General features: G+C 37.0%; 1 protein-coding gene across 13 annotated transcripts in view; it reads left to right on the forward strand.

Annotated features, from left to right (window-relative positions):
• Window positions 1–27,599, forward strand: part of OPHN1 (oligophrenin 1) — a 559,221-nt gene that overhangs the window by 152,258 nt on the left and 379,364 nt on the right. For 12 of the 13 annotated variants that reach the window (XM_082716849.1, XM_082716844.1, XM_082716848.1 and 9 more), the window contains one exon: window positions 16,130–16,225. The exons of the other annotated variant lie outside the window; for it this stretch is intronic. In XM_082716849.1, coding sequence (XP_082572975.1) covers window positions 16,130–16,225 — 96 coding nt within the window. The remainder of the gene's footprint in view (window positions 1–16,129; window positions 16,226–27,599) is intronic. 13 annotated transcript variants of the gene reach the window in all.

Below are 27,599 nucleotides of genomic sequence, written 5' to 3' on the forward strand. Positions count from 1 at the left end.
TCATGGTCCCAGGGTCCTGGAATCAAGCCCCACATCAGTCTCTCTGCTCAGCAGGGAGCCTGCTTCCCTCTTCCCCTCTGCCTGCCACTTTGCCTACTTGTGATCTCTCTCTCTCTCTCTCTCTCTCTGTCAAATTAAAAAAAAATAATTACTCTGAATGTAAATGGACTAAATGTACCAATCAAAAGACAGGGTTTCAGAACAGAATAAAAAAAAGTGCATCTACATTCTGCCTACAAGACACTCATCTGAGACCCAAAGACACCTGGATATTGAAAGTGAGTTGATGAAAAATAATTTATCATGCATGTGGCCATCAAAGGAAAACCAGAGTAGCAATAATTATTTTAGACAAACTAGATTTTAAACCAAAGACTGAAATAATAGATGAAAAAAGGATACTGTATCTTAATAAAAGGGACAATTCAACAAGGAGATATTATAATTGTAAATACTCATATACCCAACATGGGAGCACCCAAATATATAAAACAATAACAAACATAAAAGAAATAATTGATCATGATACAAAAATAGTTGGGGACTTTAACACTCCACTTACATCAATGGGCAGATTATTTAAGCAGAAAATCAACAAAGAAAAATGGCTTTCAATGACATACTGGACCAGATGGACTTAACATAAATTTAGAACATTCCATCTTAATGCAGCGAATATACTTTTCAAGTGCACATGGTACATTCTTCAAAATAGATCATATACTGGGTCACAAATCAGGCCTCAAGTATAAAGTGATTAAGATCATACCAGGCATATTTTCTGACCACAATTCTATGAAACTAGAAGTCAACCACCAGAAAAGGTTTGGAAGGATCATAAAGCCCCATACTTAGGATCATAAAACCAACATGCTACTAAACAAGGAATTGGTCAACCAGGAAATTAAAGAAGAAATAAAAAATACAGAAAAAATGAAAATGAAAGCACAGTGGTCCAAAATCTTTGGAATGCAACAAAAATAGTCCTCAGATGGGAAGGGATAGCAATACATGCATACCTCAAGAGGCAAATATTTCAAATAAAGAAGCTAACCTTACATTTAGAGGAGGTGTGAAAAACAACAACAACAACAACAAATGAAGTCTAAAGCCAGCAGAAGGAAAGAAAGAATACAGATTGAAGCAGAAATAAATGATATAAAAACTAAGAAAATCCCAGTGGAAAAGATCAATGAAACCAGGAGCTGGTTCTTTGAAAAAAACTAATAAAATTTATAAATGTCTATCAGACTTAAAAAAGGAAAAAAGAACCCAATAAATAAAAGCAGAAAGGAGAGAGGATAAATAACAACTAACCCTACAGGAAAACTATATGGCAAAAAATTGGACAAACTGGAAGAGATGGATAAATTCTTACAAATATATTAACTAACAAAACGAAGGAGGAACAAATAGAAAACTTGAAAAGACTGATAACCAGCAAAAAATTGAATCAGTAATAAAAAAAATCCTAAAAACAAATGTCCAGGACAAGATGGCTTCACCAGTGAATTCTACCAAATGCTTAAGGAAGACGTAATATCTATACCTAAAAAGCTATTCCAAAAAATAAAAAGGAAAGAAAACGTCCAGGTTCATTCTGTGAGGTCAGTATTATCCATATATTAACACCAGATAAAGAGTCCACTAAAAAGAGAACTCTAAGCCAATATCCATGGTGAATGGGGATGCAAAAATTCTCAATAAATACTAGCAGACAGACTCCAACAATATATTAAAAGAATCATTGACCCTGAGCAAGTGGGATTTTTTCCTGGGTTGCAAGTGTGGTTCAATATTTGCTAAAAATCAATCACTGTGATACACCGCATTAATAAAAGAAAGGTAAAGGACCATATGATCCTTTCAGTACATGCGGAAAAAGCACTACACAAAGTACAACATCCATTCATGATAAAAGCCCTCAAAAAAGTAAGGTTGGAGGGAACATACCACAACATAATAAAGGCCATACATGAAAACTCACAGCTAATATCTCTAGTGGGGAACAACTGAGAGCTTTTTCTCTATTGTCAGGAAAAAGACAGGGATATTCACTCTCACCAGTGTTACTCAGCATAGCACTGGAAGTCCTAACCACAGCAATCAGACAACAAAAAGAAATAAAAGGCATCCAAATCAGCTAGGAAGAGGTAAAACTTTAACTATTTGTGCATGACATAATACTCTATGTGAAAAACCTGAAAGACTCCACCAAGAAACTGCTAGAACTGACACATGAATTCAATAAACTCTCAGGATACAAAATCAGTGTACAAAAATCTGTTGCCTTTTAGGGTGCCTCGGTAGTTCAGTCAGTTAAATGTCAACCTTCGGCTCAGGCCATTATTTCTGGGTCCTGCAGTGGAGCCCTGCATTGAGCTCCCTGCTCAGCAGGGAGTCTGCTTCTGCCCCTCCAACCCTGCTCATGCTCTCTCTCTCTTTCAAAGTAAAAAAATAAAATCTTAAAATAAATCTGTTGCATTTCTAAACACCAATAAGAAAGCAGCAGAAAGAGAAATGAAGGGATCAGTCCCATTTACAACTATACACAAATACATATAGAAGACAAAATAAATGCATTTTATTTGTAACTCTTTTCTTCTTATATATGTTAAGAAGGAAACTGTATTGCAATACATACAAAGTTATATTTATCAAATTAAAACATATGAAGTACAATTTGTATGAAAATATGGTACAAAAGAAAGGGTAGGTAGCAGCTATATTGGAGAAAAGATTTTTATGCAATTGGAATTGGTATTAATCTACCCTACATTGTGTCACTGAAGTATTAATTGTAATTCCCAGGACAACCACTAAGAAAATATCTGAAAATATATAGTAAATTGAACTAATTAAAGAGTATACTGGATAAGCTACTTTATGCAAAGGAGAGAAATAATGGTAGAACAGAGGAACAAAAGCTATGTGAGGCATACAGAACATTAAAGTCATATGTAAATCCTACCTTGTCTGTATTAAAATAAACATGAATATAGTAAAACAAAAACAAAAAACTAGTCAAAGCCAGGGAGTGGTAGAATGGATTTAAAAAGTGACCCTTAGCTGTCTATAAAACACTTTCTTCTATCATAGACATGGGTACTTTGAAAGTTACAGGATGGAGAATGATATGCTATGCAATCAGTAACCAAAGGGAGAAGGAATGTTTATAATAATAAAAGACAAAATATACCTTAAGACAAAAATTGGGACTAGAGACAAAGAACATATACTAATGATAAAATTGTTAATCCAACAGAAAGAAATCACAATTATAAACAGACATTCATCTATCAACAGAGATATGAGTACATGAAGCAGAAACCTGATAGAAAGGAAAGAAATAGAGAAATCAACAGTAACAGATGGAGATTTTGATATCTCATTTTCAATGATGGATAGAAAAAGTAGGAAAAAACAAGGAAATAAAAGACATTAACAGCATTGTAAACCAATAGACATAATATACATCTATAAAATACTCCACCCAACAACAGAAAAATACACCTTTTTCTCAAATGCACAAGAATGTCCTCAAGAAAACATATGCTAGGCCTCCAAAAATTTAACAGAATTAAAATCCTACAAAATATGGTCTCTCACCACAGTGGAATAAAATTAGAAATCAACAGGAGGGGTGCTTGTGGTTCAGTCAGTTAAGCAGCTGCCTTCAACTCAGATCATGATTCCAGGGTCCTGAGATGGAGTCCTTCCCCCTCTTCCCTTCCTCCCTGTGCAAGATCTCATTCTCTCTCACAATCTCTATCTCAAATAAGTAAAAACCCAGACAAACAAAAATAAACAAAAAATAATTTTAAAAAATCTACAGGAAAGAATTTGGAAATTCACAGATATGTGGAAATTTAACACACTTCTAAATAACCAAGGGATCAAAGAAGAAACCACAAGATAAATTAGAAAATACTATGAGATAAATGGAAACAAAAATACAACATACAAAACTTCTGCAATAAAATTAACACAATTTATACAGGAAGATACATGGTTTCAAGTTACAAAAGGAGAAATATCAGAAATATGTGAGATATCTGAAATCAACAACATACTTTTATATCAGGAGAAACTAGAAAAAGAAGGAATTATTAACACAAGGCAAGCAGAAGGAATGAAATAATAAAAGGGATTAGAAAATAAGATAATAGAAAAATTAATAAAAGCAATGAAACCAAATAATCAAAATTAAAAAGCTTTTAGTTAAAAGGACCAAGAAGAAAAAGGGAAAAGATTCAAATTACTAAAATCAGGAATGAAAGATGAGACATATAAAAAAGCATTATAGAGGAATATTATGAACAATTAGACACCAATAAGTTAGACAATGTAGATGAAATGGAAATTCCTAGATACACACAAATTACTTAAACTAACTCAAAAAGAAATAGAAAATGTTTACAGACATATGACAAGAAATGAGAATGAATAAGTAATCTAAAAAATTATCCAAACAAAAAATCTCTGGGCAATAAGGCTTCACTGGTAAACATTACAAAAACACGTAGAAAAGAATCAATACTAAACCTTCCTAAAATTTTCACAAAATAAATTACATGACAACACTTCTTGACTCATTTTTTGAGTCCACTATTATCTTGATACCAGAACTAGACAAAGACATCACAACAATAGAATACTAGAAACCAATATCCCTTATAAATAAAAATGCAAAGGGCACCTGAGTGGCTCAGTCACTTAAGCATCTGATTTCAACTCTGGTTGTGATCTCAGGGTCCTGGGATCAAGCGCCGCATTGGGTTTGTGGGTGACTTTAAGTTTCATAGATTTGTGGTCAGAAAACAATACATGGTATGAGTCAGTCTTTTCATATATATTGTGTATTGTTTTGTGAACTAATATGTGATCTGTTCTGGAGAATGGCCCATGGGCACTTGAAAAGAATGTGTATTCTGCTGCTTTAGGTTGGAATGTTCTGAATATTATCTGTTAAATCCATGTGGTCCAGTTCATCATTTAAAGTTGTTTCCTTTTGTTCTCTTCAGATCATCTGTCCATTGATGTAAGTGGGGTGTTAATGTCCCCTACTGTTATTGTATTATTATGATTGCATTCCTTTATGTTTGTTATTAATTATTTTATATATTTGGGTCCTCCCATGTTGGGTGCATAAACATTTACAATTGTTAGATAGTCTTGTTGGACTTTCCCTTTTATGATTATGTAGTGCCCTTCTTTTTTTTTTTTAAGATTTTATTTATTATTTATTTACTTGACAGACAGAGATCACAAGTAGGAGGAGGCAGGCAGAGAGAGAGGAGGAAGCAGGCTCCCTGCTGAGGAGAGAGCACAATGTGGGGCTCGATCTGAGGATCCTGGGATCATGACCTGAGCCAAAGGCAGAGGCTTTAACCCACTGAGCCGTCAGGTGCCCCTGTATTGCCCTTCTTTATCTCTTGTTACAGTCTTTGTTGTAATGTCGAATTTGTCCAATATATGTATTGATACAATAGCTTTCTTTTTTTAAAAAATTTTTATTTTAAATTTTTTTAATTTTTTATAAACATATAATATATTTTTATCCCCAGGGGTACAGGTCTGTGAATCGCCAGGTTTACACACTTCACAGCACTCACCAAAGCACATACCCTCCCCAATGTCCATAACCCCACCCCCCTTCTACGAACCCCCCTCCCCCCAGCAACCTTCAGTTTGTTTTGTGAGATTAAGAGTCACTTAGGGTTTGTCTCCCTCCCAATCCCAATAGCTTTCTTTTGATGTATATTTGTATGATGAATGTTTCTTCATCCCCTTTCTTTTAATCTCCCAGGCATCTTTAGGCCTTAAATGAGTAAGCCACATATAGGGTTTTTTTTTTTCCCATTCTGACACCTTTTATCTTTTTTAAACATATTTTATTTATTTATTTGTCAGAGAGAGAGATAGCGAGCCGCCCACAGGCAGACAGAGTGGCAGGGGGAGAAGCAGGCTCCTTGCTCAGCAGGCCCATGTGGGCCTCAATCCCAGGATGCTGGGATCATGGCCTGAGCCAAAGGCAGCCGCTTAACCAACTGGGTCACCCAGGCATCCCACCTTATATCTTTTCGTGAAACTTTTGTCTATTTACATTCAGAGTAATTATTGATATGGATTTAGTGCTTTTTTTTTTTTACTTGTTTTGTCATTGTTTATGGAGATTTCTGTGATCCTTTCTTGTCTTTGTCAGTTTTGGCCTCTCATTTCCACTCAAGGAATCCCCGTTAATATTTCTTGCAGGGCTGGTTTAGTGACCATGAAGTTCTTTAGGTTTTGTTTGGGAAATTCTTTAACTCTTCTTTCTGAATGATAGCCTTGCTGGATAGGTATTCTTGGCTACAGATTTTTTTTTTCATTCTGTACATTGAATTTATTATGCCACTATCTTCTGGCTTGCCAAGTTTCTGTTGCTAGGGCAGCAGTTATCCTTATGCATCTTGTCTTGTAAGTTAGGGACTTCCTTTGTCTTGCTGCTTTTAAGAGTTTTTTTTTTCCTTTATTACCATATTTAATTGTAACATATCTTGGTTTTGACCTGCTTTTGTTAATTGTAATGGGTGTTCTCACTGTCTTGTAGATCTGGATGTCTCTTTCCTTCCTAAATTAAGGAACTTTTTACCTATTATTTCCTCAAATAAATATTCTGCCTGTCTTTCTCTCTTTTCCTCTTCTGTGACTCCCGTAAAATGAATGTTATTACAGTTGATGGAATCACTAAGTCTATTCTTGTGTTTCATAAATCTCCTTTCAGTCTTTTGTTCATTGCATTAAGCTTCTTTCCAGTCTCAGTTATTGCATTGTTCATTTCTGAATGATTCCTTTTTAACTTTTATATCTTTGGTAAAATTCTCCTAGTTTCCTTCCATTCTTTTTTCAAGCCCAGTGAGTATCCTTATGAATGTTGCTTTAAATTCTCTATCAATTTTGTTACTTATATATGCTTTGTTTAGAACTCTGCCCAAGACCTCATCTTATTCTTTCATTTGCAATAAATTCCTCTATCTTATCATTTTGTCTAAGTCATTGTCTTCTCCTCTGTGTTAGAAAAGCCTGTTCTGTTTCCTGTTCTTGAGAGTAATGGCTTTATGAAGAAGTGGTCATGTAGTGTCCTGGGCTTGGCACTTCAGAGTGTGTGCTTCTGTGCTCTGTTGTTATGTTTTGTCTGCTCTATATTTTATGCCAGTCATTAGTAAACCTCTCCTTGCCTGCAGTGGGCAGTGTTTAGTCCTTGGCCAGAGTGTGGCAATTTTAACTATGTATGCTGCCGTGCGCTCATGCAAAAAGAGTGGATCCTATTTTATCTAGAACTAAAGCATTTGGAACTCTAGTCAGGAGACATGGTGTTAGTAGGGTTTTCTTCTGGTCTGGGAGAATGGCCTGCACTCTGGGACTGGGTCAAGCTTGATGGAGAAGGGCAGTCCCACCAAAGTGCAGAGATCCAAGAGTTGGTATAAACAAGTTAGGCAACCTGTGTCAGCCCTGAGCTCCTTCCTGCAGGTATCTCTGCATTTATGCTGGAGGGGGAAGGGAAATGGCTCTAGCCAGCTTCTTTGTTCCTGGAGAGGTGTCTCACTGAAGGCTGCCTCTTAGAGAAGCACTCTGAGAAGAGTGAATAATCTTCTCCTTTGTGCCCCAGGGATTTTTGAGATTTTTGTTTCCATGTTGTCTGCCTCAAGGTTTTTTTGACTACTTCTCACCAGGAGCAGCCCACTGACCTTTGGGCTCTAATTCTGTCAAGACTGTTGACTTTTAATACTGCATGCTTTAAGGAACTGTTGTGGGTAGGGGATTATGCTGGACTTTGGGGGGAGGGTCCTGCCATGCTGGGACTGAGGCAATCTTGACTGAGCAGGGTAGTCCCGCCAGAGCACAGAGGTGAAAATTGTTGTAATCAAGTCAGGCAACCTGTGTAGGCCCTGTGCTGCTTCCTGCAGATGGCTCTGTGTTTATGCTAAGGGGAGAGGGAATGGAATGGGACCAGTCTGCTCTTTTGTCCCCACAGAAACATCTCTGTGAGCACTGTCTCTCAGGGAATCACTCACAGTAGAATGAATAATCTCCCCTCTGTGTGTCCCAGATATTTTTCAGATTGCTTTTTCCAGGCTGTCTGCCCCCCCCTTTTTTTGCCTGCCCTCACTCCAGCAGCGGTGCAGTTCCCTCCAGTCTCATACCAGCCAACCCTGCCGACATCCAAAACTCCAAACTTTAAGCCCTACTGGTTACAAGAACTCAGGAAACTCAGCACCCCCCCACACATTCCCCAATCAATGGCTTTGGGAAAACATTCTCCTTGTGTGTTCCCTTGTGTGCTTCTCTCTCCCCCTTCTCTGTGACCATGGCTCCCTCTCATCTGCAGCACACATGATCCATTTCTCCCTCAAACCATGTCTCCCCACTTCCTACCTTCTTCAGTGTGGTCTTTTCTCTCCCTTTAGTTGTGAAGTTTGTTCTGTTAGTGTTGAGGTTGATTTCTTGGGTATTTAAGATGATTTGATAGTTATTGTATTTTATTCATCGGTCTAGACCAACCTAGGGTCTTTCTGTTCTGACTGCATAGTCCCAAATACTGGTTTATTTATCTTTGATTTTAGCCTGGTAGACTCTCTTTAGTATTTAGTGTAGGGTAGATATACTAGCAACTAATTCAGTTTTTGTTTATCTGGGAATATCTTCACTTTTGAAATTTAATTTTGCTAGATGTACAATATTATTGTTGCAGGGTTTTTGTCTCACAGAGTCGAGGAATGAATCTTCCTGGACACAAAAGGGTGAAGTGAGGTGAAAATTTATTAAGTAAAGTTGAGAAGAGAAAGTAAAGAAAAGGAGCTCTGTAGTGTGAGCTCTGTAGTGTGAGAGAGGTCCTGAATGGGTTGCCACTGAGGGCTTTTATGGTCTGTCTTTTATAGAAATCTGACCATATCTTGTCAATAACATGTAAAAACAAACATGATAGATTTGTAAATATCATGAGACTATCCTGTCTATATTTAGAACAAAAGTGGTGGATTTGTTACCTTCCCTTCTCTCTGGTTAATCTCATCTATAACATTTCTTCACATTGGGATTTCTTTGAGACTAGTCATGTAGCTCCCTACCTGTCTTCCACTTCCTAGCCTCGCCTGTCCCTTACTCATTATCTTGATAGTTCCCTCTACCCTGGTATTTTGAGTATGCTACTTTACTGTCTGATTCTTCATGATTCCTGATGAAAAATTCAGCTGGTAATCTTTCTGAGGATTCCTTGTTGATGAAGAGTTTTTTCTTTTGCCTTTTTAAAAGATTTTGTCTCTATCTTTCAGCAGTTGACTGTGATAGTTTTAGGTATGTATGTCTGAGTTTATCTTTCTTTAGGTGTTTATTGAGCTTTTTGGGAATGAAGATGATTTTTAATTTTTATCAAATGTGGCAAATATTTTTTCTTCGTCTCCCTTTCCTATTCTAGGTTCCCATTGTGTGTGTTGTTATGTTTATGGTGCCTTGTAGGTCTCTGAGAGTCTGTTGATTTTTCTGCCTTCTTTTTTCTTTCTGTTCTGTAGATTTGGTAGTCTCAGTTGACCTCTATTTAGCTTCACTGATTCTTCTGTCTGCCCAATTCTAATCTTAAGGTTATGTAGTAAATTTTCCATGTCTGTTATTGTGTTTTTTTAACTACAGAATTTTTAGGGGATTCTTTAAAAGTATTCTTCAATTCACTATTGATATTCTGTATTTGGTGAGACATTTTTCTCATTTTCTCCTTTAGTTTTTTTAGATATGGTGCTCTTTGATTCTTTGAATATATTTAGAATAGCTCATTTAAAATCTATGTCTAGTAAACCCAATGTTTGGGCTTCCTCATTGACAGTTTCTGTTGATTACATTTTTATTTTTTAGTTAGTCAAAGTTTCCTGTTTCTGTGTATCTCCTAATTTCTTATTGAAAAGTATGCATTTAATATTATGTAATGTGACAATTCTTGAAATGAGAACCTCTCTCTTTCCCCATGGTTTATGTGTTGTTGTTTCCTTGTTTTCCTTCTTGAACAAATTCTGTATTAAATTCTATATTTTTGTTGTGTTTAACTGCTGAAGTCTTTGGTAGTTTAGCTTAGTGATCACCTACTGATTGCATAAGGATTCCATGAGATGCCTTGAGGCAGCAAGTTTCCTAGCCTTTGGTGAAGGGCTGTGTTGGTGTATGTTATGTCAGTTTGCAACTCTGCCTACCATTCTCTGCCTGCTTGTTCAGGGCCTTCAGTTCAGATAGAAGTGAGCGACTGGGTCCATCTCAAACCTTTCATGGACATAGACACAGCCTGGGGTGTGCACACATACCTTCACATGCACATGTCTTTCTAGATTTTTAGGGATAGGTTGTTGCTTTGCATAGGTCATGTGCACATGTTATTCTCCAAATTGTCATTCTCTAAATCTTTATGAAGCATTTTGGGTTCCTGGACCCAATTCCAATGTATTTTTGGGAGTGGATTCCCCACACTAACAAGCAATTCTCTGAATACCAGGTAGATGTCCTACTATCATATATCATATCATATCATATCATGATATATATCATATCATGATATATATCATATCATGATATATCATGTCCTACTATCATATATCATATCAATACCAGGTAGATGACACTATCTCCCTGGAAACCAGATTCTACAGGTTAAGTTTTCAGTTGTACAACACTGCACTAATGCTTTCAGATGTCTGTCACAAGTCCAGTTCTTTTGATCAACTGGCTGTAAACTAGAGGTTCCAACAATGCCCTTATTAGGTTTGATTAATTTTCTAGAAAGACTCACAGAACTCAAAGAAATATTTTACTTACTAGATTACAGTTTTATTATAAAGGAATATAACATAAGAACAGCCATATAGAAGGTATATATAAGGCATATTATGGGAGAAGGGTGTGGAGCTTCCATGCCCTGTCTGAGCATACCATTCTCCCCACTTCTCTACATGTTTACTAACCTGGAAGTTTCTTTTGGGTTTTTATGGAGGTTTTGTTACATAGGCATGATTGATCATTCATTGGTGGTTGATTCAACCTCCAGCCTCTCTCCCTCCAGAGGTCAGGGGAGTGAGAATGAGAGTGAGAATGAGAGTTCTAATGCTCTAATCACATGGTTAGTTGTCCTGACAACCAGTCCCCATTTTTAGGTGTGGTCTAAAAGTCATGCCATTAACCTAACAAAAGGCAATTTCATGGCTGTCATCACTTAGGAAATTTCAAGGGTTTTGGGAGCTGTGAGCTGGGAATGGTGGATGAAGACAAAATATATATGAGAAATATATTCTAGGCATCTGAATTGATCAAATATATATTTCTTATAAATCACAATTTATATATGCAAGCAAATATTTTGGTCAACCTCTTGATAACTCCAACTTTTACATTTCCTTTGGGCTACTGCAATTTTAAAAATTTGAGATGATTATTTTTGACAAAGCCCCCCCCCCCAAGCACTGTTTATACAGAATGAGCTTTGGGTTAAGACAGAGACAAGCCTTAAGAATGGAGCCTTCAGGACCTGTTAAAATGGACAAATAGTGATAGTTCTGTAAGAGTGCAGCCTTGTGAAACTCCAGCCCCATTCTGCCCTCTCTGGTGGCTGCTAGCCTGTTGGTTTTCACAGCTATCATTGTTGTGATACTGTTGATTTTCAGTGCTACAGCAGAGCTGGGGAAAGAGTGATCTGATTGACTATACTTAATGCACAGCAAAGTACACTGGTATTATCAAGATTCAATCTTTTATCTTGAACAGAGGATCCTTAGATTCTTAAACCTTTAGTTTATTAGAGAATATCATATATATTATATAATCTGTCATATATATTATATAATCTGTTTTTTATAATATATATTACAGAAAAAAGTTGTATCCAGGATTTATAAAGAAGTCTTATACCTCAGTAGCTCAGCAATAAGAAGACAAAAATCCAGTTATAAAACTGGCAAGAATTTTAACAGACCCTTCATGAAAAAAGATAAATACCCAACAAGTAAATGATAAATTACTTAGCACCATTAGTCATCAAGAAAATGCAAACTAAAACTATAGTGAGATACCACCACACAGCCATTGAAATGGTTAAAATTAAAAAGTCAGTTATCAGATTTTTAGTGTAGCTTTATTCACAATAGGCAAGATATGGAAGGAACTCAAGTGTCCATCAATGGACGAATGGATAAAGGAGATGTGGTATATGCATACAATGAAATATTACTCAGCCATAAAAAGGAATGAAATATTGCCATTTATTACAACATGGATGGAGCTAGAGAGGATTATGCTAAGTGAAATAGGTCAGAGAAAGACAAATATCATATGATTTCACTCATAGTGGGGAAAAAAAAGGAGCAGAAACAGACCCACAAACACAGAGAAGGAACTGGTGGTTGCCAGACTAGAGGTGAGTGGGGGAATGGGAAAAATGAGTGAAAGAGAGTGGGAGGTGCAGGCTTGTAGCTATGGAATGAATAAATCACTGGGATGAAAGGTACGACATAGGGAATATAGTGAGTGGCGTTTTAATAGCATTATATGGTGACAGATGGTAGCTATACTTGTGAGCATAGCATAATGTATAGAGTTATTGAGTCACTATGTTGTAAACATAAAACTAATATAACATTGTATGTCTGCAATACTTTACTAAAAAGATTTTAAGGTAAGTTACCAGATGTTGGAAGATATGTGGATCAATTGAAATTCTCATATATTGTTATAAGAGTACAAAATAGTACATTGACTTTGGAAAACAGTTTGACATTTTCTTATATGTTGTAAGATACACTTACAACTAATCTTAAAACCCATTCATTGGACTCTTATGTATTTACCCAAGATAAGTAAAAATGTATGTCCTAGAAAGATTTATACATGAATTTTTAAAGTAACATTCTTCGCAATAGTGAAAAACTAGAAACAGCACAACGTCCATAAATAGGTGAATGAATGAATAATGGTATATTTATCCAATGGAACCTACTCAGCAACAAAAATAATGAATTACAGATAGATGAATTTCTAAGATATTGTGCAGACCAAAGTAATCTAGATATAAGAGTATATTCCATTATGATTCCATAGAAGAGAAGAGTGATAAGTAAATTGGTTTCTGTACAGCATTAATTACCTGCCTAATTAATCCTGTTTATTCTACCGTATTCCCAGAAAACTTCAGTTGCCTAAAATACACTATCCAGCTACATTCTAGAAGGAGTGAGGGAAAAACATAGAAGGCCCATGAATAAGAAGGTGGTGTAGAGAGAATCCTCAAAGATATCTTGAACAATTATGAGATAGAAGCTTGGTGGACTGGGATGCAGAAGTATTAGGGAAGATAAAATAATGATTTTACATGGTCTAGAATGATGTAGTAAATTTTATTTTAATAAGGAAATAAATGCCTCATACATAACAAGCATTTCTATGTTATTTATTGATTCTTTGGAGTCCAATAGTTACCCAACTCATTTATCTGAAATACATGGCTCATTCCTGACACTTTTCTTAGTACAGAGGCTGAATATATGAGACTTTCTTTTAATGAAGAGCTCCTAATTTATGCTTGTTCATATTTGTGAATGTGATTTGTCTCTGCATTGTCTCGTTTTTTGTTTGTTTATAAGGTAAATATGGTAATACCTACCTTTGTGTATTCAAGAGGAATAAATGAGAGTGCTTTTGGTAAGTCCTTCATAAACTTTTTCAAGCTCTGTGCAAATGTAAAGTAGTGTTTTCAATCATACCAAAGGTCTGGAGAAGAGAAGTTGGTGCAAATAATGAAAATGGAAATTAATGCAGCTCCTTTCTTATCCCATGGCTTCACTTACAAAATAATATAACTGTAAAAAAATCACAATATTTGTGGTTTCTGAGATGTTCAGATAATTCTAAAAGAGGAGTGGTTATTGACTATACCTTGTTTTATCAAGAAAAAAACTGAAAGAATCCAGGTATTTGTGAAAGGGCAATATAAAGAATATTCTTATTTAATTTCCTTGAGTGACACAGAAAGCACATGGGGGAGTTCCAGGCCTGTCCTTTTCTGCTGCTGGCCAAGGAGACCAGAGAAAAGTTATTATTTTCCAGCCATGGAGCCTGTTTTGCATTCTCTTTGCTGATGAAATATGAAAAACAGGAAAACATCCTCCTCTTACATTGGTGTGGACCAGATTTGAAGTAGAAAATGTTACTGCAAAGTGTGGAAATTTGAGAAGGCATGGTAACCTAGTCTGCAGTCCCTATTCTTTGTAAAACGTTTCTTCTTCTTCTTTCTCTTCTTTTTAAAAAATATTTATTTATTTATTTGAGAGAGAGAGAGAGAAAGCAAGTGGGGGGAGGGGCAGAGGGAGAAGGAGAGAGAAATTCTCAAGCAGACTCCATGCTGAGCTTGGAACCTGAAACAGGGCTCAATCCCACTACCCATGAGATCATGACCTGAGATGAAATCATGAGTCAGACACTTTTTTTTTTTAAAGTCACTGATCCTTTATTTGTCTCCAGTTAATGTATTAAGTATTAGTAAAACGAAAGCTACCATGTATTGAACACCGGTGTACCAAGCGCCATGCTAACTGACTGAGCCACCCAGGCACTCCTCTCCTCCTTCTCCTCTTTCTCCTGCTTCTCTCTCTGCTACTTCTGCTTCACGTCCTCCTCTCTCTACCTCCTTCTTGCCGATGATGTGTTCAAAGGCTCAAGGCTCTAAATACTGAAAATAAGCTTTTCTGGAAATGGGATGTAGACAAGATGGCAATAAAATTCTAGGCAGGTTTATCTGTTCCAACCAAAGGTCTGAACATGTTTTATTGTGTTTGTGCTTAACCATGTTAGCTTTTTATTGAAAGGAATAGATATTGTCTGTATTGTCTCCCTTTCTGTTGGTCTGAGAGCAAAAACTCTCATAGACCTATGTATCTCATAGATGTAAAGGTGGAGGATGATGAAACTATGGAGTTAAAGAAGAAATAGAAAAAAAGGAACCAAAAATAACCAAAATTTTGAGCTTTCCTAGAAGATGGTCTAATGGATTACTTTAATTAATGAGAGCAGTGCTCCTTGAACATTAAAGGACATATGAATCCCCTAGGGATTATATGAAACTGCATTTTGTGATTCAGTAAGTCTGGGGTTTGATCTGGGAATGTGTATTTCCATAAAGCTTCCAGGTGATAATGATTCTGCTCTGAGAACCACTGAGAGTAGCAAGGCTGGAGAGTGGCTGGACCTCTTTGTGAAGGAAATATTTTTAAAATTTCACTAGAGATATGTCAAAAGGCTAGCTAAATATGATTTAGTTTTGTACCTTCATTAGACTTTCATTTAATAAAATTTAAAATTATTCCCCAAAAATATAAGCATTTGTCTGGCCTTACGACCCTGAAGTTTTTCATTAATTGCTTTCTTACTTCAGGTCCCTTGCTGAATACTCTGTGAACAAGTTAAATTTGTTGTCCTGCCTGATCGTAACCTAACCCAGGCTGCCATATGGTTAATGTGTAAAATATCCAGGTTGTGCCTGTGTTGCCATGGAAAAGGCCCTAGAGAAACAGAAAGACTGTCTGGCTTCTACTTTTGACACTGCTGGCTAGCTTAGGGCCCTTGAGTACCACAACTCCAAAATTCAGCTTTTTCCTTTGTAGAATGTTTGTGGGTATTTGTTTGGTGAGAGGTAAGAAAACATTTAGTCCATTGCCCATAATTGGTGCTCAATTAATGCTTAAGGAGACTCTTTAAGGAGTAAAACTAAGTAGTTTTAATTCTTATGGGCTTTGGATAGAAGGAGTCAGAGAGGACAGGAATTGAGATTAAAACATATCTCATAATTTAAAAGAAGGACTTCACTAAACTGCCCTCCTTCTTCTTTAATGGGTTTAGTTCCTCGAATCTTCTACTGAAGTTTTAATATTTTGTTAAACTTTATTTATTTTTTAAATTTTATTTTATTTTTTCAGTGTTCCAAAATTCATTGTTTAACTTTATTAAATGCAAGTTGCTAACTACTGGGAGCACTTCTCTTTGCTTTTGTCCTATCAGCCCTAACAGATATGAGTAAATCAGTTAAAGGACAGTCTTGACAATTTCTTCTGTTTCTCTTACTTTGCAGATTATTCTTCAGCTGTTCAGAAATTTTCTCAGACACTTCAGTCCTTTCAGTTTGATTTTATTGGAGACACTCTGACTGATGATGAGATTAACATTGGTAAGTCTTCAGCTGCATGTGGCCTTGTGCCTCTTGAGGCAGTTCTGAAACCATGAGTCTCCTAGGTTTCTGGATACAGGAAACTTGGACATCTTCATCCTCTGTGGTCTAGTGCCAATTTCATGGGAGGCTGCTTAAGAAGGATAGAGAAACACTGTTTTCCAGTCCCATTCCCCTCTCACACAAAAGCAATAAAAAGATATCCCTTAGGCCTCCACTGAGGTCTTTGACTCAGTCAGTCTGCAGGGGACTTTTTCTTTAAAGAATCTAATACATGAACATAGATATTTTTGTGAAGGATAAAGTAAAGGTGATTTTTTTTTGAAAAAAATTCCAAAATGATTTAGAGTAACTGTCCTCCAAGGAATAAACTCTAGAATGTTTAAAAGTAGCATTTATATAGGTCCAGCTTTTCCGACAACAGGACATTTGACATAAACTCTTGGGAATTTAATTTAACAACTCACTGTGTGAGTTGTGTGATATTGGACAGATACTTCCTTTTTTTGAGCCTTAGTCTTGTCATCTATAATATGTGGTTAATATTAATATCAAGAGTGTTACTAGGAAGAGATTGAACAGTGGAAGTTAAAGAACTTTGTTTTTGTGTTAGTTACTATGAAGTTAAAGTGTTGTTGGCCAACTCTGGCCCTTGGCCCAAATCTTGCCTGCCACTGTTTTTCAATAAATAAGGTTTTGTTGGAACACAGCTACATTTATTCATTTAAATATTGTCTAAGGGAAAAATATTGTCTAAGGGTACTTTTGTGGTAGGACAACAAAATTGAATAGAAGTGGCAGAGACTAGATGGCTTTCAAAGCCTAAAATATTTGCTCTGGTCATTTAAGAAAAAGTTTGGTAACCAGCAAGTTAAAGAATTCATGTAAAGCATTTGCTAGACAAGATCATTGAACCACAGAACTATTGCGAATGCTTTAATGTCACTGAAACAAGTTAGTTAGGCAGTTGTATTTATGAACCCCAGCATTAAAATATAAAAATGTATTATTATTTAATGGTCATTATAGTAAATATGAATCGTATATAAAAGTATAAAATTACCTATGATAGTAAGATATTCCAGTACAGAAACAATGTATTGAATGCTATTGGCATATTATATTTTAATTCTCTTTTGTACATGTATCTCTTTTATGTGTATGCAATTTAGTTCATGCTAAATACATAGTTTTATCTTTTTAACCTAACATTTTATCATAATCATCTTCTGATAGCATTTAAAATTCTTTGTATATTTCATGGTGGCGGGGGCAAGGGAATTGTTTTTATTCACTGCTGTTTCCCCAGTGTGTAGAGGAGTACCTAACATATAGTAGATGCTCAGTACATGTTTGCTGAATAAAAAAATATAATGGATGCATTCAGATCTCTTTATTATAGGAGCCATACTTTATATAGTATTCAGCTATTTAGCTTATTTCCAGTTTTTCACTATTATAAATAATACATCAGTGAGTACTTTTGTGAGACTAAGATTGATGACTTTTAGTAAATATGGTGGTATAAATAATGAAGCACACATTTGCATTTATATTATTTATTCACTTCATTTTAATTTTATAAATCTATTTTTGTCTAAGGGCATGACTTATTTAAAAATTAATATCATGGGCTTGAGAGTCAGATAGCCCAAATTTGAACTCTAGCTTTGGAACTTATTATCTGTGTAATAATGAACTTATCACCTGGGTAGGTGACTCCCTTTCTTTTTTTTTTTTTTTTTTAACGATTTTATTTATTTATTTGTCAGAGAGAGATCACAAGTAGGCAGAGTGGAAGGCAGAGAGAGAGAGAGAGGGAAGCAGGCTCCCCGCTGAGCAGAGAGCCCAATGTGGGACTCGATCCCAGGACCCTGGGATCATGACCTGAGCCGAAGGCAGCGGCTTAACCCACCGAGCCACCCAGGCGCCCTGGTGACTCCCTTTCTAAGTGTAAATTTTTCTCATATGGAAATAGGGATGAGATGATCAATGCCAAGTGTGCACAGTGCCTAAATACATGTTAACTGTTTAATCATTGTTAATATAATATTTGCTTTTTTTGTGCTCTGCAATGGACTGAATGTTTCTGTGTCCTTCCCAAAATTCACATGTTGAAATACTAACCCCTGATATGGTGGTATTAAGAGCTGGAGTCTTTGGGACGTACTTAGGCCATGAAGGTGGAACCCCTCATGAATGGGATTAGTGTCCTCATAAAAGAGACACCAGAGGGCTCTTTTACCTTCCTTCCATCATGTGAAGATACACAAGAAGTTGTCAGTCTGCAACCTTGAAGAGGGCTCTCACCAGAACCTAACTATGTTGACACCGTGTTCTCAGATTTCCAACCTCCAGAAATGTGAGAGATAAATTTCTCTTGTTTATAAGCCACCCAGTCTATAGTAGTTTGTTATAGCATCCTAAACTTAGTAAGGCAGAAGAAATTGGTACTGAAAAGTTGGGGTGTTGCTGTACCACATACCTAAAAATGAGGTAGCTTTGGAATTAAGTAATGGGAGGAATCTGTAAAAGTTTGGAAGTGCATGCTAAGAAAAGCTTAGATTGCCATGAATGGAATTTTAAAGGCAATTGTGGTGAGAGTTCAGAAAGAAAAAAGGCGAGCCATAGAGAAAGTTTCCATGAACAACATGTTATTAGACAATGGAGAAAAGCAATCCTTGTTATAAAGTAGGCAAAGAACTTGGCTGAACTGTGTTTATATTCTGGTGTTTTGTGGAAGGTAGTGTTTTCCAACTGAAAAAATTGAATGTTTGGCTGAGGAAATTTCTAAGCAAAGTGTTAAAAGAATGGCTTGGTTCCCCCTGTTTCTACTAAAAACTAAGGGGAGAAAAATGAATTAAAGATGGAATTATTAAACAAAATGGAACAAGAATTTCAAGATGTGGACATTTCTCTGCCTGTCCATATTACAAAAAAATGACAGTGTGTTTGAAAGAGAACACCAAGGTTGTGGTGGACCGACCATTGCATAATGAGATCAATGTGGGTGTGAACCATGGATGTAATCAACTATTCCAACAGAAGCCAGGGATAGAGATGGGATTTTATGAGCAGAAACACTCCCCACTGCGACTATAGGAAACAAAAAAATGGGACAAAATGAAGGAAGACTCTTTGACTTCTTAGACCCTATAAGACCCGACCATACAGCTATTTGGCTATGAACATGCACTATTTTTCAAAGACAAGAGAAGAAGGACTCTGAAGCCAATCCAGAGATCATCAGGGTTGCCATTTCTATCAGATGCCTAGAGTCTAGAGGCCCTGTGGCCTCCCACTAGATTTGAAAGGATGAGACCAATGCCTAAGGAGCTGTAGGGGTGGGCCCACTGAGGGTACAACACCTACCTTACCATAAATGTCAACCAGTGCCATTTAGGAAAAAGGTGTGTGAGTTTGAGCATGATGGTTTATAAACAAAATAAAACAATATAAATAAACAAAACAACACCCCCCAGTGATACCATGTTCTTGTGGGTGTTTGTGAGCTCCATGTAAGTTTGCTAGCTGTGACACATTTGCTTCTTAATGTGTGCTTTACAATAACACTTTAACTCAGTTACCATTTGCCTGCCAAGTCCAGTAACTCATAATTATCATCTGGTCATTGCCTTTAGGGATGATGAATCATGAATTGACCTTTATTGATGGGGACTGAAAAAAGATTTTGAGATTTTAAGTGGCCTGACATAGTCATCTTTGTTGAGTATGCTATTTTGAGAACTGGGATTTGTGGTAGTAGTGAGAAGAACAACCAGTGCTCCAATAGTTTAAGGTGATGTTCTTTGTAGGCTTTGAGAAGAAATATTAGCGATCCTACTGGGAGGGCACTGCTAGGAAAGAACAGTTGTGTTGGAAGCTGAGATGGGAGAGTGTGCCATACCCTCTAATTGTCAACACTACTAGCCCAGAGTGGATAGATCTTCTGTTTAACCAGAAAAATTGGTAAAAGTACAGTTATAATAGAATTTTGGGTTGAGATTTAGATTTCATATTATCTGTGAAGAGAACCTTGAAGTGCTTTTCATAATGAATTTTGTTGATGGCTGCAAAATGCAACTCAGTACCATTAACTCCCTTGTAGATACCAGTTGTCTAACAGAGATGGAAGTGATTCCTAGAGGATGTGAGTAAAACCTGAGACTTCTCTGAAGAGTCCCTTCCCTTGATTATCAGCACTAGTAACTAACTTGAGTAGTCTGTATGTATTAGGGACAAGTGAGAGGAAGTGTCTCACTGCCCTGATGACATTTGTCCCTGCTCTAGAGCAAGACATCTATGCCTTCAATTGGCATTGTGTGGCTTTTTCTCTACCTCTATATCTTAGTAACCAAAGGAAATTTCAGGTGTTTAGGTAGTTTTGTGTATACTTCAGATTTCTTAGCTATGGGATCTTAGCAATATTACCCAAGCTTATTGGGCCTCTGTTTTCCTCATCTGTAAAGCAGGAAGTATAATCTATTTCACATGGACTGTGGGAAATAAACCAGTTAAGTACATATACCAGAGAGTATATGTAAAACATTAGGCTCAGTGTCTGACTTATGATTGGTGCTCAGTATCTCATAGTTGTTTCCAGGAAGGTGGTAGAAACTAAGTTTTGGAAAATCTCAGTTTGAAGTTATATTTCTTGAATAACTGTGAAGGAAAAGGTAAAATAAAATATTAATATTCCAAGAACATTAGAGAGTATCTAGCTTAGTTATTTCTAATATGTGTCAGAGTGACCTGAAGCTCTTATTGATCCAGAGTTTCAGGACCTCTCTTAGATCAAATGAATCGGAATCTCTGTAATGGAGCCCCGGGCTCTGATTCCTACACAGTCATCAGTGAGCATTTTGGAACCCCATGTCAGTTTTCAGGTTTTTTCAAACTGTTCCTTGGATCCTCAATTTCTCCTATCCACCAAAGCTCAAATGAAGCAGGTTAAGAATTTACTTGAAGAATTGCATTTCCAGGTGAAAAAAAATAAGCTGATACTTTCAGAGTGCTTACCAAGTACCACATCTTCTTTTAAGCACTTTACATAAACTGATGAGAGAGAGACAGAGACAGGTGAATGCGAGCGTGTGTGCACACACACATACACACATACACAGTGAGAGAGGGAAAAAATGAGAATATACTAAGCTGGTTTACTAACCCTCCCACCACAACTCCTGCCAATCCTACAGATAGGGAAACTGATGTCCAGAGTTGGGCTAGTGGTTGTTGAAGATAGTGCCAGAACCAAAGTCTCCTAAAGCCCAACTGATTTATTCAACTAATTTTTATTGAGCACCTGCTATGAATCCTGCCATCATGGAAATTCCATTCAGTTAAGTTTTGGGAAGAAATATATGCAAATAACTTCCTATATCATTGCAGTACTAGGAGCAAGAAAGGTGGGTGCTTTCCACATAGGCATCAGAGAACCTCCTTGCTCTTTTCTGAGGAACCCTGCTATGCATTTGTTCATTAATAAATAGGTGGAAAGTATCCACTAAATGCCATAGACTGGGGACTCAGAGATACAATGAATCTCCCTGTCCTCGAGGATCTCAGTCTGTTAAAGGAGGCAGATGAGTATACAGACAATTGCAAGACAATATAATAAGTACTATGATAGAGGTAGGCACACAGTAGCCCCTATTCCACAGCGGTGTGTGTGTGTGTGTGTGTGTGTGTGTGTGTATGTGTGTGTGAGATAGGGAGAATAAACAAGGAAGGCTTTTCAGGGAAATGATACCGAAGTTAGATGCAAGGCTAGGGTGAGGCAAGTGAGGATGCTAGGGCTGAAATTTAAGAAAGCACTTATTCTCAGGTTCATGCAAAGTGCAGGTGGGCACCATTTTGTGAGTGCCTCCCAAATTTTGCACCCTCACTTGCCTTTCTCCTGTCCTGGTCCTGATCTGAGTTGGATTTCTAAAGGATGAATGAGAATTAAGAAAAAACAACAGAGAAAACAAATATACAAAAGTACAGTTGAGGGGAGTAAAATTATATCTTTCTTAAAACTGGAAGACACTGAATGTGACAGGAAAAAGTTGAGGGGGAGTCAGAGATAAAGACCGGAGAGGTTGCATAAAGGCTATGTGAGTTTTGGCAGGTGATGAAAATGAGCAAATCAGACTGGATATAAGATGGCAATTGATATTCTGTCTCTGTGGCTTGTAATGAGAGGTAGGACTTGTGACAAACAGAAAAAGACATGCTACATCTAAGAGCAGCATCTTGAATGGGCTCCAGTGATTGTTGCCATCTAAAAATGTACATCTATGTTGCCAGTATCTCTTATTTTTTTTCAGAAAATTACACCCAGATATTTTATGCATAGTATTAATTGTCAGCAGTTAAGTCAAATAAAAACACTATGGACTCTGAGAAACAAAAAACTGAGGGTTTTGGAGGGTAGGGGTGGGTGATGTGTGAGCCTGGTGGTGGGTATTAAGGAGGGCACATATTGCATGGAGCTGGGTGTTGTACATAATCATGAATCTTAGAACATTGCATCAAAAACTAATGATGTATTTTATGGTGACTAACATAACAATAAAAATTAAAAAAAAAACTAATGATGTATTGTATGGTGACTAACATAACTCAACTAAAAAAAAAAAAACCCACATTATTCAAAGCAAGAAAAACATACCTATTGGCCAAATACAGTGGATGGGTTTGTGATGTTGATGCCTGGGTTAGACAGTGAGGGGCCTGGAATACCTCATGAAATATTTTGGATTGTACCCTGAAGTTTATGGGGAATAAGACACAGATGGGAAAAGATCAGGAAGGAGACCTAGGCAGATTCCCAAAAGTTTTGACTTAATCCTAAAAATTCTGATGGACCTCACTGGAGAACCTTATACATATATATTTTTTTCTTTTCACGTTTTTTTTTTAAAGATTTTATTTATTTATTTGACAGAGAGAGATCACAAGTAGATGGAGAGGCAGGTAGAGAGAGAGAGAGGGAAGCAAGCTCCCTGCTGAGCAGAGAGCCTGATGCGGGACTCGATCCCAGGACCTTGAGATCATGACCTGAGCCGAAGGCAACGGCTTAACCCACTGAGCCACCCAGGCGCCCCTTTCTTTTCACGTTTTTATTTAAATTCCTGTTAACATACAGTATTATATTAGTTTCAGGTATAGAATTAAGTCATCCATCACTTATATATAACACCCAGTGCTCATCATAAGTGCTCTCCATAATATCCATCACCTATTTAATCCATACCCCTGCCTACCTCCTCTCCAGCAACTCTCAGTTTCTTCTCTATAGTTAAGAGTCTTTCCTTGTTTGCCTCTCTCTTTTCCCCCCATGTTTATCTCCTTTGTTTCTTAAATTCCACATATGAGTGAAATCATAAGCTATTTGTCTTTTTCTGACTGACTTATTTCGCTTAGCATAACACACTCTAGCTGCATCCACATCATTGTAATGTCAAGATTTCATTCTTTTTAGAACCAAGTAATATTCCATTGTATGTGAGTTTGAGTGTGTCTATGTGTGTGTGTGTGATAGATATATGTGTGTACAATGTGTATATATGTGTGTACACAAAATACACATATGCATATGTATACACAATATGCACTATATATATGTATGTGTGTATCTGCATATATATATACATATATTTGTATATTCTCATATCTGCTTTATCCATTCATCTTCATCAGTCAGTTGACATTTGGCCTCTTATCATAATTTGACTATTGTTGATAATGCTGTTACAAACATCAGGGTACATGTATCCCTTCAAATTAGTATTTTTGTATCTTAGGGTAAATACCTTGTAGCGCAATTGCTGGATCATTGGGTGCTTCTATTTTTAACATTTACATGAACCTCCATACTGTTTCCAGAGTAACTGCATCAGTTTGCATTACCACCAACAGTGTAAGAGGTTCCTCTTTCTCTGCATCCTTGCCAACATCTGTTGTTTCCTGTGTTGTTGATTTTAGCCACTCTGAAGGGTGTGAAGTGGTATCTCATTGTAGTTTTAATTTGTATTTCCCTGATGATCAGTGATTTTGAGCATCTTTTCATGTGTCTGCTGGCCATCTGGATGTCTTCTTTGGAAAAATGTCTATTCATGTCTTCTGCCCAATTTTTAATTGGATTATTTGTTTTTAAGCATTTGTCAGATACGTAATTTGCAAGTATCTTCTCCCATTCTGAAGGTTGCCTTTTAGTTTTACTGATGGTTTCCTTTGCTGTGCAGAAGTGTTTTATCTTGATGAGGTCCCACTAGTTTATTTTTGCTTTTGTTCTCTTGCCTCAGGAGACATATCTAGTAAGAAGTTATGGCTGATGTCAAAGGGGTTATTGCTTGTTGTGTTCTCCTTTAGGGTTTTGATGGTTTCCTGTTTCATATTTAGGTCTTTCTTCCAATTTGAATTTATTTTTGTGTATGGTGTAAGGAAGTGGTCCAGTTTCATTCTTTTGCATGTTGCTGTCCAGGTTTCCCAACACCATTTGTTGAAGATACTGTCTTTTTTTCCATTGGATATTCTCCCCTGCTTTGTCAAAGATTAGTAAACCATATGGTGTAGTCTATTTACATTCAGAGTAATTATCGAAGATACGTACTATTTAGTGCTATTTTATTATTTGTTTTGTTGTTTCTGGAGATTTTCTCTATTCCATTCTAATCTTTGTTGCTTTTGGTCTTTCCTTCCTACTCAAAGAATCCCCTTTAATATTTTTTTATTACGTTCTGTTAGCCAGCATCTAGTACATCATTAGTTTTTGATGTAGTGTTCAATGATTCATTAGTTGCATATAAAATCCAGTGTTCATCACAATATGTGCCCTTTAATATTTTTTGCAGGACTGGTTTAGTGGTCATGCACTCCTTTAGGTATTGTTTGTCTGGGAAATTCTTTATCTTTCCTTCTATACTGAATGATAGTCTTGCTACTGGATAGAGTATTTTTGGCCACAGATTTTACCCATTCAGCACATTGAATATATCATGCCACTCTGTACAGTCTTGTAAAGTTTCTGTGAAGACATCTGCTGCTAACATAGTGGACTTACCTTGTACATTAGGGACTTTCTTTTTCTTGCTGCTTTTAGAAATTGTACCTCATCACTATATTTTGCAAGAATTTTTTTTTCTTTTGAAAATTTAACTGCAATATATCTGGGTGTTAGCCTGCTCTTGTTGATTTTGATGAGGGTTCTGTGTGCCTCCTGGATTTGGATGTCTGTTTCCTTTCCAAGATAAGGGAAGTTTTCAGCTATTATTTCCTCAATAAATTTTCTGCCCTCTTTCTCTTTCTGCTTCTTGAGGGACTCTTATGATATGAATGTTATTATGTTTTATGGAGTCACTTAGTTCCCTAATTACATTCCCATGATGCATCTTTCTTTTTTCTCCATTTTGTTCAGCTTCATTATTTTATCTTTTATATCACTTATTCATTCCTCTGGTGTTTCCATCCTCATGGTCTAGTCAGTTTCAAATCTCAGATATTGCATTTTTAATTTAGAACTGATTTGTTTTTAGTTCTTTTATCTCTGTGGGAAGGGTCTTCCTGATGTCTTCCATGCTTTTACTGAAGCCTACAAAGTATCCTTATAAGTCTTAGTTTAAATTCTGCAGCAGAAATATTACTTATATCTGTTTCAATTATATCTCTGGCCATGATGGTTTTTTGTTCTTTCTTTTGGGATGTATTCCTCTGTCTTGCATTTTGTTTAGGTCTTTGTCTTCTCTGTGTTAGAAAATCCTATTATCTTTCTTGTTCCTGAGAGAAGTGGCTTTATGAAGATGAGGTTGTATAATGTCCAGGGCCTGGTGCTTCAGGAAGTGTCTCTAGTGTGTGCTGTATGCATTGTGCTGTTGTGTTTTTGCTGCTCTGTCCCTTAGATCAGTCTTCTATAGTGGTTCTCCTTGTTTGCAGTGGGCAGTGTTTGATCCTTGGCCAGAGTATGGCAAATTTTAACTAGGTATGCTCTGTTCTGCTTTTTAAATGAAACCTAATGTTGTTTGCACTAGAACTGAAGTTTTGCAGAACTCAGTGGTCAGTAGACATAGTGCTTTTGAGGATGTGTGTGTTTTTCTTGGGAAGGAGCTTGCTGTGCTGGTCCTTAGACACACTCTCCTGAGAAAAGCAGTACTAGCAGAGTGCAGGGGGGTGGGACTTGGTGTATGCAGGTTAGGCAGCCAGGGTTGGTGTTGTGCTGTTTTTTGAAGTTCATTTATGCCGAGGAGCAGGGTATGGAAATGGTAACAGCCTGTTCCTTTGTCTCGAGAGAGTGCTTGCTTAGTGCTGTCAGGGAGTGCTCCCAAAAGAGTGAATTATTTTCCCTCATGTGTCCCCGGTGTTTTTCAAATTGTTTTCAGTGTCTCCATGTTGCTTTCCTGCCTGGATGGCACAGTTCACTTTGGGTTCTATCCCAGCCAAGCCAGCTGATTTTTAAGATTTCATACTTTGGGGACTTGGTGTTGTGGGGAGCTGTGCTGGTCTTCTGGGAGAGGGTCTGGCCATGCCAGGACTGATGCAGTTTTAACCCAGAAAGGCAGTCATTGCCAGAGCATGAGGACATGGGACTTGGAGCAAAGCATGCTAAACAGCCAATCTCTAGGTTAGGCACCTTTAGCAGGTATGTCTGTACCTATGCTGAAGGACAGGGAAGGGGAATGGTGCTAGCTGGGTCTTTTGTTCCTCTAGAAGCAATGCCACCTTTTACAGATGTACTCCAAGAAGAAGGAACAGTTTCTTCCAGTGTGCCTTAAGTGATCTTCAGGTCATACCATCTGACCCTAGGTTACCTGCCTGGCATCTGTCTAGGAGTAGGGCAACACCTTCAGGGCTCTATCCCAGCGATACTGTAGAGCTCTAAAACTCCAGTTCTAGAGTACCCCTGTTTGCAAAATCTCACAAAAATCTCAGTTCCTCTTGATTTCCCAGAAAGTTGCTTTGGGGAAGTGTTTTCCTTGTGTGGTCCCCTGTGTGCTCCTCTCTCTCTTGTCTTTCTCCGCATTTGGGTCTCCATCCCCTTTGTAGCATCTGAGATCCATTTCTCCCCCAAACCATGTCTCTGCAAAGAGCCTTGTATTTTAACCCTGATTTTAAGTCTCGTCATCACTAAGCCGGTTGTCCACTGGGTGAACCCTGGTAGCATAGTCCTCTTTAGTGCAACTGGCTTGTTACCTCTTTCCCAGAAGTTGGAAACTATTAAGTTTCAGCAAGTTGTTTATGTCTAGAGAAAGAAAAAACAGTGTTGTAAAATCTCAGACTACAAATCACATTTCCACTCTAATCGTAACATTTTTGAAGAAACTCCTTTGTGGACCAAGAATATTGACTTAAGGTCAAACTTGCAGGTAGAAAATTTCATCAGCCACTGATTACT

Source organism: Mustela nivalis (genome assembly GCF_964662115.1).
Source record: "Mustela nivalis genome assembly, chromosome: X".
In the NCBI taxonomy this organism is placed as follows: Eukaryota; Metazoa; Chordata; class Mammalia; order Carnivora; family Mustelidae; genus Mustela; species Mustela nivalis.